The 18,662-nt window shown below is 44.5% G+C and overlaps 1 protein-coding gene across 2 annotated transcripts in view; it reads right to left on the minus strand.

Moving 5' to 3' along the window:
• gldc (glycine dehydrogenase (decarboxylating)) overlaps positions 1-18,662 on the minus strand; it is a 200,409-nt gene that overhangs the window by 125,212 nt on the left and 56,535 nt on the right. Inside the window, exon 3 of one of the 2 annotated variants that reach the window (XM_073048372.1) lies at positions 9,032-9,167. The exons of the other annotated variant lie outside the window; for it this stretch is intronic. Within the exon in view, the coding sequence (XP_072904473.1) occupies positions 9,032-9,167 (136 nt within the window). The remainder of the gene's footprint in view (positions 1-9,031; positions 9,168-18,662) is intronic. 2 annotated transcript variants of the gene reach the window in all.

Below are 18,662 nucleotides of genomic sequence, written 5' to 3' on the forward strand. Positions count from 1 at the left end.
TAGAGTTGATGTATGGCTTCCTCCTTGCGTAATACAGTTTCAAGTTGTATTTCTGGATGCAGTAACGGACTGTGTTAAGTGACAATGGTTTTCCGAAGTACTCCCGAGCCCAGGTGGCTATAATTGTCACAGTAGCATGACGGTTTCTTAGCCAGTTCCACCTGAGGGCTTCAAGATCACGCGCATTCAACAGTGGTTTCCGCCCTTGCCCTTTACGCACTGAGATGTCTCTGAATCTTTTCACAATATTATGTATTGTAGATGTTGAAAGACCCAAATTCTCTGCAATCTTGCATTGGGAAATGTTCTTTTTGAACTGACTAACAATTCTCTCACGAATTTTGGCACAAAGGGGTGAGCCACGACCCGTCCTTGCTTGCAAAGACTTAGCCTTTGGAGTCTTCTAAACCGGTGTTACTTGAATATTCTGTGCACTTTTCAATCTTATTTTAACTCTGTCCCAACTTTTGTTGAGTGTGTTGCAGCCATCAAATTCTATATTTGTGTATATTTACAAAATACAATTAAGTTGGTCAGTAAAACTACTGAAAATCTTTTCTTTGTACTTTTGTCAGTTAAATAAGGGTTCACATGAATTAACATACCACAGATTTTTGTTTTTATTGCATTTTGGAAAATATCCCAACTTTGCTGGAAATGGGGTTTGTAATATAAATGTAGAAACCCTTCTGATTTATTTTTACCTTACTTGCCAAACCTCGTATCTTCTTTTAGCTTTTCTCATTTCTTTCTTAAGATTCTTCTTGCATTCTTTATATTCCTCGAGCACCTCATTTACTCCATGCTGCCTATATTTATTGTAGATATCTCTCTTTTTTCTAACCAAGTTTCCAATATCCCTTGAAAACCATGGCTCTCTCAAACTTTTTAACCTTCCCTTTTAACCTAACAGGAACATAAAGATTCTGTACCCTCAAAATTTCACATTTAAATAACCTCCATTTCTCTATTACATCCTTCCCATAAAACAAATTCTCCCAATCCACTCCTTCTAAATCCTTTCACATCTCCTCAAAGTTAGCCTTTCTCCAATCAAAAATCTCAACGCTGGGTCCAGTCCTACCCTTCTCCATAATTATATTGAAACTAATGGCATTGTGATCACTGGACACAAAGTGCTCCCCAACACATACCTCCGTCACCTGACCTATTTCATTCCATAACAGAAGATCCAACACTGCCCCATCTCTAGTCGGCACCTCTATGTATTGCTGCAAAAAAAAACTATCCTGCGCACATTTTACAAACTCCAAACCATCCATCCCTGTTACAGTAAGGGCTTCCCAGTCTATGTGTGGAAAATTAAAATCTCCCATAATCACCACACTGTGCTTACTACAAATATCTGTTATCTCCTTACAAATTTGCTCCTCCAATTCTTGCTCCCCAATTGGTGGTCTATAATACACCCTTATAAGTGTTACTACACCTTTCCCATTCATCAATTCCACCCAAATAGCCTCCCTAGACAAGCCCTCTAATCTATCTTGCCAGAGCAACTCTGTAATATTTTCTCTGACAAGCCACCCAACACCTCCCCCTCTTGTCCCTCCGATTCTATCACACCTGAAGCAACGAAATCCAGGAAAATTTAGTTGCCAATCACACCCCTCCTGCAACCATGTTTCACTAATAGCTACAACATCATATTTCCAGGTATCAATCCATGCTCTAAGCTCATCCACCTTTCTTACAATGCTCCTTGCATTAAAATAAATGCATTTAAGAAATTCTCCACTCTTCCTCTCTGTTTACCTCTAACAGTACAAAGAACTTTACTGTCTTCTTTTTCTTCCTTCTCCCATACATCTGTTCCTACACTCTGGTTCCCCTCCCCCCCTCGTATCTAGTTTATATCCACTGAAGCCTCTCTAGCAAACCTACCTGCAAGAATATTTGTCCCCCTCCAGTTCAGATGTAAACCGTCCCGCCGGAACAGGTCCCACCTTCCCTGGAAAACTGCCCAATTATCTATAAATCTGAAGCCCTCCCTCCTGCACCATGTCTTCAGCCACATGTTGAGCTGCACTATCTTACTATTTCTAAACCCACCAGCACGTGGCACTGGTTGCAATCCTGAGATTGCTATCCTGGAGGTCCTGTCCTTTAACTTGGCACCTAGCTCCCTAAACTCACCTTTCAGGACCTCCTCACTCTTCCTATCCACATCATTGGTCCCTACATGGACCACGACATCTGGCTGCTCACCCTCCCTCTTGAGAATACTGAGAACTCCATCCGAGATATCGCGGACCCTGGCACCAGGGAGGCAACAGACCATCCGGGATTCTCGATCTCTTCCACAGAACCTCCTATCTGTCCCCCTAACTATCGAATCCCCTATCACTACTGCTCTCCTCTTTTCCCTCCTTCCCTTCTGAGCTGAGGGTCCAGTCTCGGTGCCAGAGGTGCAACCACTGCAACTTGTCGCTGGTAGGTCGTCCCCACCAACAGTATCCAAAACGGTATACTTACTATTGATGGGAACTGCCACAGGGGTGCTCTGCTCTTCCTGTCTATTTTCCTTCCCTCACCTGACAGTCACCCATCTACCTGTCTCCTGACTCCTAGGGATGACCATCTCCCTGAAACTCCTGTCTATTTCTGCCTCTGCCTCTTTTACCTTTTCCCTCTCCACCTCTTGTTTCAATTTAAATGACCATTGAAAACTTCCTCTCCTTTTTAAACCTTTGGCACGCTACGTCACGCGCCAGCGCAGTCTAGCCTCTGCCCCGATCAGTTAAAAAAAAACTGCTTCAGTTAAAAAATACCTAACAAAGTATCTGAATTTACTTACATCATAAGGTTGGTTATTGCCATCTCCAAAGTAAAGAGTTGGATTGTACAACGAAGCCGAGTCACACGTCTGAAAGCGGATGTTATCAGGATTGTCCTGTTTCATCTTGAAAAACGATCGAATCCTCATGACCTGCTGGTGGTGGTGGAGTTGGCACAGCATCTTCAAGAACTGGTCTTGGTGGTGGCAGCACATCTGGGTGAGCCGAAGTTGACGGCGCTGAATTTTCAAGTGTTGACTCCTGTCTTGCACTTTTTGTAGCTTTTTTTTCCTGAAAACATCCTGCAAACTAACCTGTTTCATGTATTTTGGTCTTTCTTTGATTAGTTTATTTTGCAACATGCACACATTCATCACTCCTTGTTCAGTAATAAAACTGTGTTGCCTGAGACCTTTTTTATCAGTTCACCTGTCAGACAAATTAACCTATCACTGGACATTCCTTCACCTATCTCGTTCTCATTGTCCTCACTACCTTCTCCCCAACTGTCTTTTGTCCCTGGATTTACAGCCATCTGCACAATTTCAGCGTCAGTATAATGATGAACAGGTTCATTGAAGAGGTTCATTATCATCAATACCTATCCACTCGTTAACGTTATCTGCATCCATCCTTGATGCAGTATCCTTTGCAGCAGGATTACTTTGATCTTTAGCATAAGAAAGCAGGTCAGGTACAATCTGTTTTTGCTTTGAAACCTTAAATCCTATAAAGTCATTTCCAATTTCCTCACCAGGTGCAGACTGGAACACTGAACCTGTCCACAATTTATGCCGTTCATTCTTCAGTGTTGATGCTTCTCCTGACTTCTAAGCATTAGCAACTCCATGAATCATATCACTCACATTAAATTCTTTCACAATTCCTGCACTGGTCTGCCAGAGCCAACTGCACTCAGTAACCACTTCATGAACAGGGAGCGATATTTAGCCTTCAAAGAGCATAATATTCCATTGTCCAAGGGTTCAATTTAATGATATACAGTTTGGTTGCAGGTAGATACTGTAAACATTGTTCTTTACCAAGAATTCTGCTTTTGGATGCAGAGAGCAGTTACCTAAAATCAGCATTATCAGATAATTTTTGTCTGGACCAACAGAGCCACAGTGAGCTCTTGCTTCTGGAACAATGATCATTCCAATGAAATGTCAGCTGTTGTCCATCTTTTGTTGACGACACGACAAATTGCTGGAAACTGCATCATACCTTTGAAAGCTCTGGGATGTAAACTTTTGCCGATGACTAGCAACGTCCACCTGTGGGCTCCTGCAGCGTTAGAGCAGCCCAACATCAGAGACTACCTCCTCCCATAGATGCTGTCTGGCCTGCTGAGTTCTGCCAGCATTTTGTGTTTTTATTTATTTCCAGCATCTGCAGATTCACGCGTGTTGACATCATCTTTTGACGCTTTATAACCGATTGGTGATTCTGCATCCTTTGTAGTCAGTGATCATCCCAGAGTACAACGCCAAAATAAGGTGGTTTCGTCCGCATTGTAGGACAGTACTCGGTACTCAGATTTTCATCAGAAATTAACAGCTACCTCATCAACAAACTCAGCAGCTGCCTCCTTGTCTGCTGACTGTTCATGCCACACCCTGCATGAAATTTTATGCCACGTTGCTGCTTGAAATGCCGAAGCCACCCCTCACTCTGAACACACTCATAATCCAGTCCTAATTCTTCATGAAATGATTTCGCTTGTTCCTTCACCATCTCTCCTGACAACTTTGCTGATGTGGAGCTTAAACCAATTTATGAGATCTCATTGTGAACATCTTCCATCGTTTTCTTCATGCACATCTGTTTTTCTGATTCGCTGTCAGCAAAGAACCGCATCAACTTTTTGTTTTGTTTCTTTATATCATAAACTGTGGAAGAACCAATGTGATACAGGTCGCCTATGCTTTTCACAGATACACTACTGTCGAGTTGTTTTTCAGAACTTCGACCTTATATAGATAACGTATGGTGTTTGTACTTTACACCATGAGAAGCACTTCCTTCATTCAGTGAAGACATGACTGGTGCGAGATAAGCACAGGTTATAAATATAAAGGCAGGATTACATAGAAGAACGACTTGCTTCGTTTAAAGACCATGCCAACAGCTGACTGGGCTAATGGCATCACCAAAATAGTGGCAACGCAGGAAATTTGAAACTAGGCTGGTGAATATCATTTCTGAACCAGTAGTGGAACCGGATTACCGACTGCCAGACTCCAGGTGGTCGACTGGTACAATATGGAAACTGACCCTTCAGTCCAACTGGTCCGTTTGCCCATGTTTGACCCACATCCTCCTATCCTGCAGGAGGAGGACCACTAGAATTTTAAAAGGAAATCAGAATCCTTCTCAAATCCCTCAAAAATGCTGGAACAATTGCTGCAGCAAAGTTAGCAACCATCATTTCTTATTCCACTACAGGACCATGTTAGGGAAATTAGAGATAAGAATTTAAGGATCAAAATTTATTATCCATAACTAGGACCATTCTAGACTGTCTTCCCAGACAACTGATTTTATGTGCATCATTCAGAGATGTGAATTGATCGCATGCCATTGCAGAGCTAACACACAAAGGCCACTATCCTTTAGGCATCAGCACCTAACCCCAAGCAGATGTGGTTTAGTTAGTCCTGATCTCCTTTTCTAGTGGTGATGTTTAAGAGGTTTTTAGATAGGTACATGAGTATTCAGGATAGGAGAGTTATAAGATCATGTGTATGCACCAGGGATCAGTTTAATTTGACATCATTCACAGCAAAGATATTGTAGACCTGGTTCCCGTGCTGTCCTGTCCAATGATCGAAAGCCTGTTCTTGTACTGTCCTGTCTGATGGTCGAAAGCCTGTTTCTATGCTGTCCTGTCTGACGGTTGAAGGCCTGTTCCTGTGCTGTTCTGCCCGATGGTCAAAGGCCTGTTCTTGTACTGTTCTATCCAATGGTCAAAGGCCTGTTCCTGTGCTGTTCTGCCTGATGGTCGAAGGCCTGTTTTTGTACTGTTCTGTCCGATGGTCGAAGGCCTGTTCCTGTGCTGTCCTGTTCGATGGTTGAAGACCTGTTCCTGTGCTGTCCTGCCCGATGGTTGAAGGCCTGTTCTTGTGCTATTCTGTCCGACGGCTGAAGGCCTGTTCTTGTGCTGTTCTGTCCGATGGTCGGAAGGCCTGTTCCTGTGCTGTCCTGTCCGATGGTCGAAGGCCTGTTCCTGTGCTGTCCTGTCCGATGGTTGAAGGCCTGTTCTTGTGCTATTCTGTCCGATGGTTGAAGGCCTGTTCCTGTGCTGTTCTGTCCGATGGTTGAAGGCCTGTTCCTGTGCTCTCCTGCCCGATGGTTGAAGGCCTGTTCTTGTGCTGTCCTGTTTGATGGTTGAAGGCCTGTTCCTGTGCTGTACTGCCCGATGGTCAAAGGCCTGTTCCTGTTCTGTTCTGTCCAATAGTCGAAGGCCTGTTCCTGTGCTGTTCTGACCGATGGTCAAAGGCCTGTTCCTGTTCTGTTCTGTCCAATAGTCGAAGGCCTGTTCCTGTGCTGTTCTGACCGATGGTCAAAGGCCTGTTTCCTGTTCTGTTCTGTCCAATAGTCGAAGGCCTGTTCCTGTGCTGTTCTGACCGATGTTCTGTTCTAACAGTGAATAAATCGGAACTGCTGTTTGCACTCTTTGTCTATTTTCCAATCCTCTGTATCTTAGAGCAGCGTTTTTCAACCAAGTTTCCACAAGAGATCGTGATTTTAAAAAAAACATTGATTTTTGAACTTGGCACAAGGAGCGATGTTAATGCTTACAGTGGTGGGCAGTGACCGAGCAGCCCAGTTCGCAATCTTGTTAGATGTCTTTCAGCCCAGTATGACAGTGCGGAGTACGACCGGGTTTATTCTCATTTTTGGGGGCAAGGTAGGGTGGGCTGTTGATAATTGGTGAGTTCTGTAGTGCACTGTGGGGAGGACAACAGGCTGATAATTGGTGATTGCTGTATTGCACAGAGGGAAGGACGGGAGGCTGATAATTGGTGAGTGCTGTATTGCACAGAGGGGAGGACAGGAGGTTGATAATTGGTGATTGCTGTATTGCACAGGGGGAGGACGGGAGGCTGATAATTGGTGAGTGCTGTATTGCACTAAGGGAAGGACGGGAGGCTGATAATTGGTGAGCACTGTTTTATACTGAGGGAAGGACGGGAGGCTGATAATTGGTGATCACTGTATTGCACGGAGCGGAGGATAGCAGGCTGATGAGTGTGAAGTGCATTTTCCGAGCATTGAATGGACTCGTCCTCCTTGGCCTGTGACGTCAACCTCTCCCTCCGGAGTTAACTCCCTCAACTTCTCCTTATGTGCCACCAACTGACTTATAGAAATGAACATTTTTTTATTAAACAAAATAGACTTTATTCAAAAATAAAATTATATACAATAAACTCTCCGTCCTTTACAAATGTTTCCATTGCGGTCTTTACATTTCCACACTGTTTGCCACCCATGTGGCTCTCTGTTATTCCATATTTACATACCCTTGTTGAGGGGTGTACACCCCAGCCCTCTACCCCTCATCTCCTGCGGGAGAAGAAACCTAAACTGTGGTCCTTCCCCACCGGGCCCTTTGCGGTGGCTGCACCGAGTTCGAGTGTGTCCCTCAGCACGTACTCCTGCAGCCGAGAATGTGCCAGTCGGCACATTATAGGAATGAACATATTATAGAAAATTGGAGGGAAATTTTCATTCTAAAGAAGGAATTTTTTACTCACCTTAACTCCGCGGCCAGCCTGCCACTTTGCTGTCGTTGTAAATGTCACAAAAGGTGGTTGTGTAGGCAAGATGTGAATTTTATTGTGAATTTGTCATTTTTGTTTTGCGGCTTTCTCGTTTAGTTATTTCTTAAGCCATTTTGAAAAATATTTTATTAACCCCTATTTCATTGAGCCTAGACTGTAGCAAACAACTTACTAATGCAGCAATGGCTCCAGCAAAACCGAAAAGACACTTAACTACAAATCACAGCCATATGACATGTAAAAGTGCTGATTATTTTAAACAACTATTGGAATCTCAAATCAAATAGTAAAGCTTTTAATTAAAATCAATTAGCAGCCTTTATTCAAATTAAATCTACCATGCTTACCTTTAGAAAAATTAAATCCCATTTTGACTTAAGCCAGTAATGTAACAAAATTTAATTATGTTTGCCTTATGATTTTTAAAAATATATGAAAGGGAAAGAAAGATTAATTTGAAGAAAGATAAGCTAAATTTAACTACCTGTTTTTTTTCCCCCCAGAAAGGTCGGCTAAAAATTCATTCTCTACTCAAAAGAACATTGGCAATTATTTTTAGATTATTATATCTACAACTCAGTGATCACACTAATGTACTGTGAACTGTAGATATAATTTTTACGCAGGGGTTCCTCGAGACCTGAAAATTACTCAAATGGTTTCTTCAGGGCATAAAGGTTAAGAAAGACCGTCTTAGAGTGATGGAGGTACACGGCTCAGAAACCGGTTCCTCAGCACACCACATCCATCAATGACCTATCTACACTAATCCCATTCACCAATAATTACTCCACACCTTTTCAATTCATCTCCTCACCTGGATACATCTTGAGGGGTTTGAGAGTACCCAATTGCACGACCCAATAGGCAGTGCATTCAGATTCCTATCACTAACTAGGTTAAAAATCCTTCCTCAGATTCCCTTTAAACTTCTTCCTCCTTACCGTCAGGTGAGCAATGATGGAGTGTTGCAACTATACTGCAAACAAAATGGAGATAGGAAGCACTAAAAACATTTTTACCCCTCTCTGACTCAAGGCTACAGACTCCAATTATTCTGCAGAGAGAGTTGTCTATCTATCTTGCAAGGAAAGAGACGCAAGAGGTTACAGATGTTGGAATCTAGAGTGACACACAATGTGTTGGGGGCACTCTGTGACTCGGGCAGTATCCACGAAAGGAATAATCAGTGTTTCAGTTCAGACACTTCATCCAGAATCCACTGCCCACTTCCCTACATAGATGCTACTTTACCTGCTGAGCTCCTCCAGCACTTTGTGTGCGTCTTGCAAGGTCTCGAGGGTTCATAGCCAGGGATTTCTATGAATTATAGAACATACACCAAGCATTTCTGTTATGCACTCTACTACATGGGGGGTAACCACTCCTGAATTTAACCACCTGAGGTGTTGTACATATAAAAAGAGAAAGCTTTTGCATTACCATCCTGCATTTTCTAGCAAGTTGCGGAGAATTGCTTGTGGTACTGAGCAGTTGTAATAGCCCATTCCAATGTAAGATCTCCAGATTTTATTCTTGCTTGCAATCTTGTGCAGACTGGTAAGGATTTCATTTTCACCTACGGGGGAAAAGAAAACAAAATCGAATCCACTGATCTCACTTACACATTAAAAACAAATTACTAAAATACCACAAAGTGGTAATGAGGTAAATCTAAAAAGATTTAGATCTTTCTTTAGGAGAACTTAGTACGTACTAAGAGAACTGGCTGAGTGTGCACTCAATGTTTCACTCTTTGCAGTTAATAGATGCCAATTCCAGAATATATTTTGGTAAAATAAAAACAGTAATTTCAAGTCAAGCTACATTTATCACAGAAGCAGCTCTGAATATTGATTTGATTATTTGAACTCAGTTTTAAAGTACTAAAATTCAAAGAATGAACAGATTATTATTTTAAGTGGAAGGTCCAAATATGCAGTAGCACTGAGGCAGTTGAAATTTTGCTTTCAAGGATACTATTATTCTTGGTTTTACATTCCCAACGTAGTTAAGTAATGTAGTAATCATCAGGTTGTGGCCAAAATTATATCTTTCTCTCCCAAATTTCACAGAAAGTAGAAAGTTAGTGCCATGTGTTTCACAGCTACTTGTCTTATCACAGCAACAAACTTTCAGAACTTTCAGTTCTGCATACCACCTGTACTTTGAGCTGTACTTGTACTTTTTTTTTTAAAAAAATAACTTTTTTCCACCACACACACACACACAAGAAATACAATCAGTGGACATCTTTCTTATATTTGTCAATTCACTATGCATTTGTTGACAAAACAATCCCAATATACGACTGGAATGTATTGAATAACCTGTGCAATGTATCTTTGGCAAGTTGAATCATGTAGGTACCTGACACTGGACATACATAGCCAATAAATGTTATTTCTCTAGTGCCGACCGAGGTGACCTGCACTGTACTTACCTTAGATTTCAGGCTCTCCTCCTGCACTACCCCTGTTCCTGAGGCGGCAGTCCCAATAAACCCCGCAGGACTGGACTCACTGCTGCCCTGAACATCAAAACACCAGTGCTTTCCCCACAATCGCATCCTGGCTTCACTCTCCCCATGCTCCGACCCACTTCACTCTCCCCATGCTCCGACCCACTTCACTCTCCCCATGCTCCGACCCACTTCACTCTCCCCATGCTCCGACCCACTTCACTCTCACCAAGCCCAAATGCCAGCCTCAAGGAAATACTCAGCATCCATGAACCCAGATGGAACATTCATGATGCCATGTCTTGCCATTCCAAGAATGGGAGAGCCCTTAGAAACCACTACTCCAGCCAGCTGCTCAGTCTCCCCCCACTATTCCCAGATGGGAAATCAGTAGATTAGATCCAGACCTCACAGGATCATTGATCCTGAACAATGTCTCTCCCCATTACCAATGGCCTTCTGCAACTTTGCTTGTGAGTGTTTTCTCCATACTCGTCTCCTGAGCAAGGATAAAACTAAGATTTAGTGGAGTTGGCATGGGAGCAACATAGAATGGCAGTAGGGAAGTAAGACATACAGAAAAAAGAAAAACAAAACATTGGAAAAAGTAAAACACAAAATTTCAATATGGATGAATAATGTATAGACTGATACTAGAATGTCTATTATAGAAGCCTGTTCCTATGTCGTATCTATAATCACCAACTCAGGGGAGCAGTAAAGTTGCATCAGAAACTATTAGTGAGTGGAGAGCAGATTTGAGGGGCCACATTGCTGTATTCCTGCTCCTAATTTGTAAGATACAATGCTGATAAAAGATTCAAGATTCAAGTTCATTTATCAGGTGTACATCAAAACACAGTGAAATACTTTGTTAGCATTAACATCTAACACACCCAACGCTGTGCTGTAGGCAGAGGATGAATGTTGCCACGTATTCTGGTGCCAACACAGCATGTCCACAATGCTCAGCAGAACCACACAGAACACAAGTCACAAAAGCAACAGTGAAATAAGCCCCTTCCCCCCCACCCACGAACGCATGTACACAGTCCACTAACCCTAAGGCTGTCTGTATTCTTCAGTCTCCAGCAAGACACAGATGAGTACTTGGACATGTAGACAGTAAGCCTTTGACTCCCCCAGCAGACTCTGAGATTCACAGACTTATCATTCATCCTCAAATACTTGTTCTCACCAATACACAACACCATGGGGTCAGCATTCCTCTTGCCTGCTCTAGAACCCACCAACAACACGTGGGTCTTCCCAACGATGCCCATGCCTGCATCACTGGCCTTCGAATGTGGAGCAGAGACTTAAGATTCTGGGCTGTCCTCTAATTCCCCCACATCACTGTCTCTAAAGACCTGACGCCTAACACCCCTCTCTGTCCCCAAAACCATCTCCACGAACCCCCCAAAAACCTTGACAGAATACAGTTACAAACACCTACTTAAGGACACCTAACACATACAACGTTTGGGAGACCGGCTGGAGATGAATTTGCTTTCTTCTGCGGGGCAACTGGCATCTTCTGCTGGGTGGGAACAGGGCAATTCCTTGTTATAGTTTCTAACTTCAGAACATTAAACTAATTTAGACACTGGAGCCCAAAATGCACGTCTACCCTAGACTTTACTTTCAGCGAGGTGCACGCGTATCACATGGTAGCGAGATGAAGAATGCAATTCATGTATACATACAACCCATAATTATTTGTTTAAATGAACAATAATACTTTATCAAACATATATATACATATACACGTTGCAAGAAAAAGCTTGTGAACCTTTTGCAATTAACTGGTTTTCTGCAGTAATTACTCATAAAATGTGGTCTGATCTTCATCTAAGTTGCAATAATAGACAAACACAATCTGCCTAATCTAATAGCACACAAACAATTGCACATTTCATGTCTTTATTGAACACATTGTTTAATCATTCAGTCAAGCTGGAAAAAAACGTGAACCCTTGTATTTAATAACTGGTGGAACCTCCTTCAGCACCAGTAACATTTCACCAAACGTTTCCTGTAGCTGCTGATCAGACTCAAACAACTGCAAGGGGAACTTTATACCATTCCTTCATACAAAACTGTTGCAGTTCATCAATACTTCTGGGATACCTTGCATGAACAGCCCTCTTCAGGTCATGCCACAGCATCTCAATTGGGTTAAGATCTGGACTCTGACATTGCAAATAAAATTTTTCTTCTTTTTAAACCATTCTGTTGTTGATTTACTCTTGGGTTCGGATCATTGTCTTGTTGCATCATCCAACTTCTATCAAGCTTCAGGTGATGAACCACTACCTTGACATTCTCCTGTAAAATACCTTGATACAATTTTGAATTCATTGTTCCCTCAATAAGTGCAAGCTGTCCAGGCCCTGAAATAGCAAAGCAGCCCCAAACCACGATGCTCCTTCCACCGTGCTTCACAGTTGGGATGAGGTTTTGGTGTTGGTTTGCAGTGGCCCTTTTTCCTCCAAACATAGTGGAGCACACTTCTGCCAAAAAGTTTGAATTTTTTCCTCATCTGTCTGGGGCCTGAATGGTAGCAAGGGAGGAGATGTAGGGGCAGGTGTAGCACTTGTTGCACTTACAAGGCTAAGTGCCAGAAGGAAGATCAGTGGGGAGGGATGAATGGACAAAGGAGCTGCGTAGGGAACGATATGTGTGGAAAGCAAAAAGTGTGTGCGGGGGGGTGGGGGGGGGGGGAGGGAAAGATGTGCTTGGTGGTGGGATCCCATTAGAGATGGCAGAAGTTTTGGAGAATAATGTGCTGGACGCAGAGTCTGGTGGGGTGGTAGTTGAGGACAAGAGGAACCCTATCCCTGGTGGGGTGTACAAGGATGGGGTAAGGGCAGACCAGCGCAAAATACAAGCAATGCAGTCGAAGGCAGCATTGACGGTGGAGGAACTGAAGCCCCTTCTATTGATGAAGGAGGACATCTCCTTTGTTCTGGAATGAAACCATTCTTGTTCAATGTTTTTCTTACAGTGGACACTTGAACAGAGACTAGCAAGTTCTAGAGATTTCTGCAGATCTTTTGCTGTTACCCTTGGGTTCTTTTTCACCTCCTTCAGCATTGAACATTGTGCTCTTCGCATGATCTTTGCAGGACGCCCACTCCTAAGGACAGCAGCAACGGTACTGAATTTTCTCCATTTGTAGACAATTTCCCTTACTGTGGACTGATGAACACTCAGATCTTGCAAAATATTTTTGTGGCCTTTTACAGCTTCACACATCTCTACAATTCTTCCTCTTCTAAGGTCCTCTGAAAGTTGTTTTGAGTCATGGTGCTCATAAGCAGATCTTTCTTGAGAAGAGCAGGATTTGTGTATCTTATATTTATAGGGCAGGGCACCTCTACAACCCACACCTCCAAACTCATCTCATTGACAGCATTATCCCAGAAGCTCACGTACTTTTTTTGAACCCAGACTGTGATTGTTTAAATGGTGTACTCAGTATCATTGAGAAGTTCAAATTCTTTGTGTGCCATTAGATTGTGTTTGTCTATGATTGTAACTTCGATGAAAATCAGACCACATTTTATAAGTAATTAATGCAGATAATTGTAAAGGGTTCACAAACTTATACAAGGGTTCACACGTACAGAAGACCACTCAAATATTATTGAAATATCAAGAACACAACACTCCTCCCTGCTTGAAGAACTCCAGCTCAATACAGAATGAATCTCAACTACAGGTATATACACAGTATATTATATAACACAATTACTACATACAGGCAGTCCCCGAGTTACAAACAGCTGACTTACGGACAACTCGTACTTACAAACAGAGGGAGGAGAATGCTGTCTGCCATTTTAAGTTGGATCATGATGCCGTCCGCCATTTTAAGTCATTGCCATTAACACTGTGTTGAGTGTGTAACTTTGTATTTGGCTTAAATATTTCTTAGCAAGATTCACCCCGATTCCCTTTTTCCAGTCAGCACCGCCCCCACTTGTCCCATTTAACCTGTCTCAGTGCGGGTGGACTTCAGGACCCGGAGCGACCCGCTGCCCGCGGCTGCTGCTGTATTTTTTTTTTATTAAGTGCGATCGTGAACAATAGCCAGATCAGAAATGCTGACCAAGTCAACTAGTTCCCAGAAAGAACTTTGATAGGTCAATCAGACGGTTCACTGCTGCACAGCAATAGAACATAAAATCCACAGTTTTCTGCTCCACTGACGGAAAACAATCGCAATTGAAAATAAAGTGGAAATAATAAAGCTACTGGAAAGAGGTGAAATGCCATCAGTCATTGGAAATACTTCAGGCTACGGTCGGTCAACGATTGGAACAACTTTAAAGGATACAGGTAAAGGATAAAGTGAGAATAATGGAGCATGTGAAAGGCCTTGTCTGCCTTGATTAAAGCAACAATAATTACTAAGCATCGCAGTGGTTTAATTATTGAAATACATAGGTAAGTGTTTTATATGCATAGAAAGGTAAAATATATACTATATACTAAGACAAACGTTTGTCTAACTAACGCTAAATAATACCAAATGTACCTGTTCCGATTTACGTACAAATACAACTTAAAGACGGACTCAGGAACAGAACTCGTTCGTAACCCAGGGACAGCCTGTACAGATATCCACAGCATAGTAAATTTTAAGTTGTTCCATTCAGGTCTAAATATTTAATCACTGTGGAGGATTTCTTACTCTTGTGGGATAACATCTTTCCTGACAAGGGCGTCCACTGCTTGGCAGGTGAGACTTGTGGCTGTGAAGCAATCTCAGGTTCTGGGGCCTCCCTGGTGGTGGTTGTAGGAGCTGACTCAAACTTCTGGAACGGTTCTGATAGTTGATAGGTAGCCAACTTTCTATCATTTGACTCTGTTTTCCTTAACTGATTGATGTCTCTTTGGGGGCTTTTGTTATTGCTTGCATGATGGGGGGGGGTGAGGGTGGGGGGATTTGGGGTTCTGATGTTACTGTTATTCATCCTCTGTGCTTCTTGTTTCATGGATATCTCTTTGTAGAGTAAGAATTTCAGTACTGTATACATTCTCTGATATTAAATTGAAACATTTGTAATGAGTTCAGGGAGTGGAATACAGTAGATGGGTTTGGCAGGAACCTGTTACAGTAGCTGATAAATCTTAAAAAGGATGACAACTGTGACACATCCTTCAACCTTGGGGCATCCACAACTACTTGGATTTTCTCAGTACACTTATATAATCCTCACGTGTCAATTGTTTGTTTGATTCTTGCTTTAAAAGTTTCCTGTCACATCACGCTCTGAGCCCACAACTGTCTGTTTTTAACACTATCTTGAGGTTTTGGAGGTGTTCCTTGTCATCCTCACCAATGACAATGACATCATCCAGGTAACACAATGTACCTGGGCAGCCTTGCAGCACCTGATCCATAGCTTTCTGCCAGAGTACAAGTGAAATGCCACTCCAAAAATAATCTTACTTTAGCAATAATGCCCTTTGTGAGAAGCACTTTGCACTCTTCTTCCATCTCCATCTTCAAGTAGGCATTAGCTATGTCCATTTTGCTGAAATGTTTTCCTCCAGAAAAGTTTGTTAAGATATCCTCTATCCTGGGCTATCTACTTTCAGTACTGTGCTGATGGCAACCCTGAAGTCACCACAGATCCTAAAGACCCATTCTTCCCGCCAACTAGGACCACTGGTGTTGCCAATGGGCTCCACTCAACCTTGGAAACAATTCCTTCAGCCTCCACATGATCTACTTGTAGCCTCACTGGCTACTTTATCACAGATGGTATATGGAACCAGACAGGCTTTGTAAAACTCATGTGCAGCATTTTCATTTAAGACCATCTTACTCTTGATAGGTTTGTAGCGGTGTGCTACACGCAGTGCTAAAATAACGACACGGAGTCGGTAAACTGCAATTAAAGAAGATTAGACCGTATTCACTCAGTCGGGCATAGAGTTGACGGAGGTGGGATAGATGCTCCTGACGACTGCTGTTGGCTATGAGGATGTCGTCCAAATAGATGAATGCCAAGTCCAGGTCGCGTCCCACCGCGTCCATTACCGCTGGAACGTCTGTGAGGCATTCTTCAGGCCGAACGGCATGCGGAGGAACTCGAAAAGGCTGAATGGGGTGATGAGAGCCGTTTTGGGGACGTCGTCCGGATGCATCGGGATTTGATGGTATCCTCGGACGAGGTCTACCTTGGAGAAGATCCGTGCGCCGTGCAGGTTTGCTGCAAAGTCCTGAATGTGCGGCACAGGGTAGTGGTCCGGTGTGGTAGCCTCGTTCAGCCTGCAGTAGTCGCCGCACGGTCTCCAGCCCCCTGTCGCTTTGGGCACCATGTGCAGGGGGGAGGCCCATGGGCTGTCAGACCGCCTGATGATCCCCAATTCCTCCATCCTCTTGAACTCCTCCTTCGCCAGTCGGAGCTTGTCCGGGGGAAGCCGCCAAGCACGGGCATGGAGGGGTGGTCCCTGGGTCGGGATGTGGTGCTGTATGCCGTGTCGGGGCATGGCTGCCGTGAACTGCGGTGCCAGAACCGATGGGAAATCCGCCAGGACTCTGGTGAAGTCGTTGTCGGGACAGCGTGATGGAGTCGAGGTGTGGGGCTGGCAACTGGGCTTCTCCCAGGGAGAACATCTGAAAGGTCTCGGCGTGGACCGGCCTCTGCCTCAGCAGGTCGACCAGCAGGCTGTGAGCCCGCAAAAAATCCGCACCCAGAAGCGGTTGGGCTATGGTGGCCAGTGTGAAGTCCCACGTGAACCGGCTGGAGCCGAACTGTAGACGCACCGTACGGGTGCCGTAGGTCCTTACCGTGCTGCCGTTCACGGCCCTCGGGGGGGACCCAGTGCCCTGTTGCAGGTGTCGTAACTCGGAGGTAAGATGCTGATCTCGGCACCGGTGTCGACCAAAAACTGGCGTCCCGACCTCTTGTCCCACACATACAGGAGGCTATCCCGACGGCCAGCCGCCATAGCCATCAGCGGCAGCTGGCCCTGGCGTTTCCCGAGAACTGGCAGGGCGGGCGACAATGGCGGGCTTCTGCGCCCCACTGCTGGTGGTAGAAACACCATTGTTCGTTGGGCTCCCCACCCCTGCCTCTGGGGTTAGCGGGCTCTGCGGCCGAGCCTGGACTGGTTTGCTGCTGGGAGCATGGCCTGGTGATCTGTGCGATGGACGCCCCACTCACCTTCTTGGTGTTCCACAGCAAGTCCGCCCGGGCTGCCACCTTCCGGGGGTCGCTGAAATCCGCGTCGGACAGCAGCAGGCGTATATCCTCGGGCAGCTGCTCCAGGAATGCCTGCTCAAACATGAGGCAGGGTGTGTGTCCGCCGGCCAGAGACAACATCTCATTCATTAAAGCCGATGGAGGTCTGTCTCCCAAGCCATCCAGGTGCAGTAAACGGGCAGCCCACTCGCGCCGTGAGAGTCCGAAAGTCCTTAGGAGCAGGGCTTTGAATTCCGTGTACCTGCCGTCCGCTGGGGGAGACTGTACGAACTCCGCAACCTGGGCCACTGTGTCCTGGTCGAGGGAGCTCACCACGTAGTAGTAACACGTGCCCTCTGAGGTTATCTGCCGAACGTGGAATTGGGCTTCTGCTTGCTGGAACCAGAGGTGAGGTGGCAGCGTCCAGAAGCTTGGCAGTTTCAATGAAACCGCATGAACAGATGCGGCGTCGGTCATCTCCAGTCCAAAAATCGTTTGGACCGTCGGGGTCACCAATTGTAGCGGTGTGCTTCACGCAGCGCTAAAATAACGACACGGAGTCGGTAAACTGCAATTAAAGAAGAACTTCACAGCCTTGCTTTAAAGCCTCCCTCATCCTGCCCTCCCCGGGCGCGGATGCTGTAAGGGGCACGTACTCACAAACCCCCGCAGGCTTTTCCCTTTGTTGGTGAAGCAGACCTGGCCTTTGTGCCGGCGCACTGGCTATTTGTGAGCCGGTTCGAGTGCGCTAGGAAGTGGGTCGCCACAGGTTTGAGTTTTCCAATGCCATCCTTGAACACAGATATCGCATCATCCCATATCTTTCTTAATTTGGTTTCATATGGCTTCATTACAGGGGTGTGGCATGCAAATTGGAGTTGCGATTTCCCATCAAGTTGTAGTTGCCTCAGCCAATCACATCCCCACAACACTGGTCCTTCTATTTTTATTACATACTAGCTCAACGTGGCTTATTGGTTGCTGTGTTTGACTGTCATGAAAGGCAGATGAGCTCAGGGCATGAATAAACACCTGGAGTTATCATTTTGTAGCTATTAGTGAGACTTGGTTACAGGAGGGGCAGTACTGGCAGCTTAACATTCTGGGATTCCGCCATTCTTAGATGCGACAGAGCGGGAGGGATTACAGGAGGACGGGTTGTATTACTTGGAAGGGAAAATGTCATGGCAGTGCTCAGTCAGTGCAGACTGGAGAACTCAATCTAGTGAGGCATTGTGGGTGGAACTGAGAAATTAGAAAGGTTTGACCACATTAGTGGGGCTATATTACAGACCATCCAACAATCCAAGGGATTGAAAGGAACAAATTTGAAGAGAGATTGTAGACTGTTGCAAGAAACAGTTGTTATAGAAGGTGATTTTAACTTACCACATATTGACTGGGACTCCCA

This window comes from Hemitrygon akajei, chromosome 6 (assembly GCF_048418815.1).
Source record: "Hemitrygon akajei chromosome 6, sHemAka1.3, whole genome shotgun sequence".
Lineage (NCBI taxonomy): Eukaryota > Metazoa > Chordata > Chondrichthyes > Myliobatiformes > Dasyatidae > Hemitrygon > Hemitrygon akajei.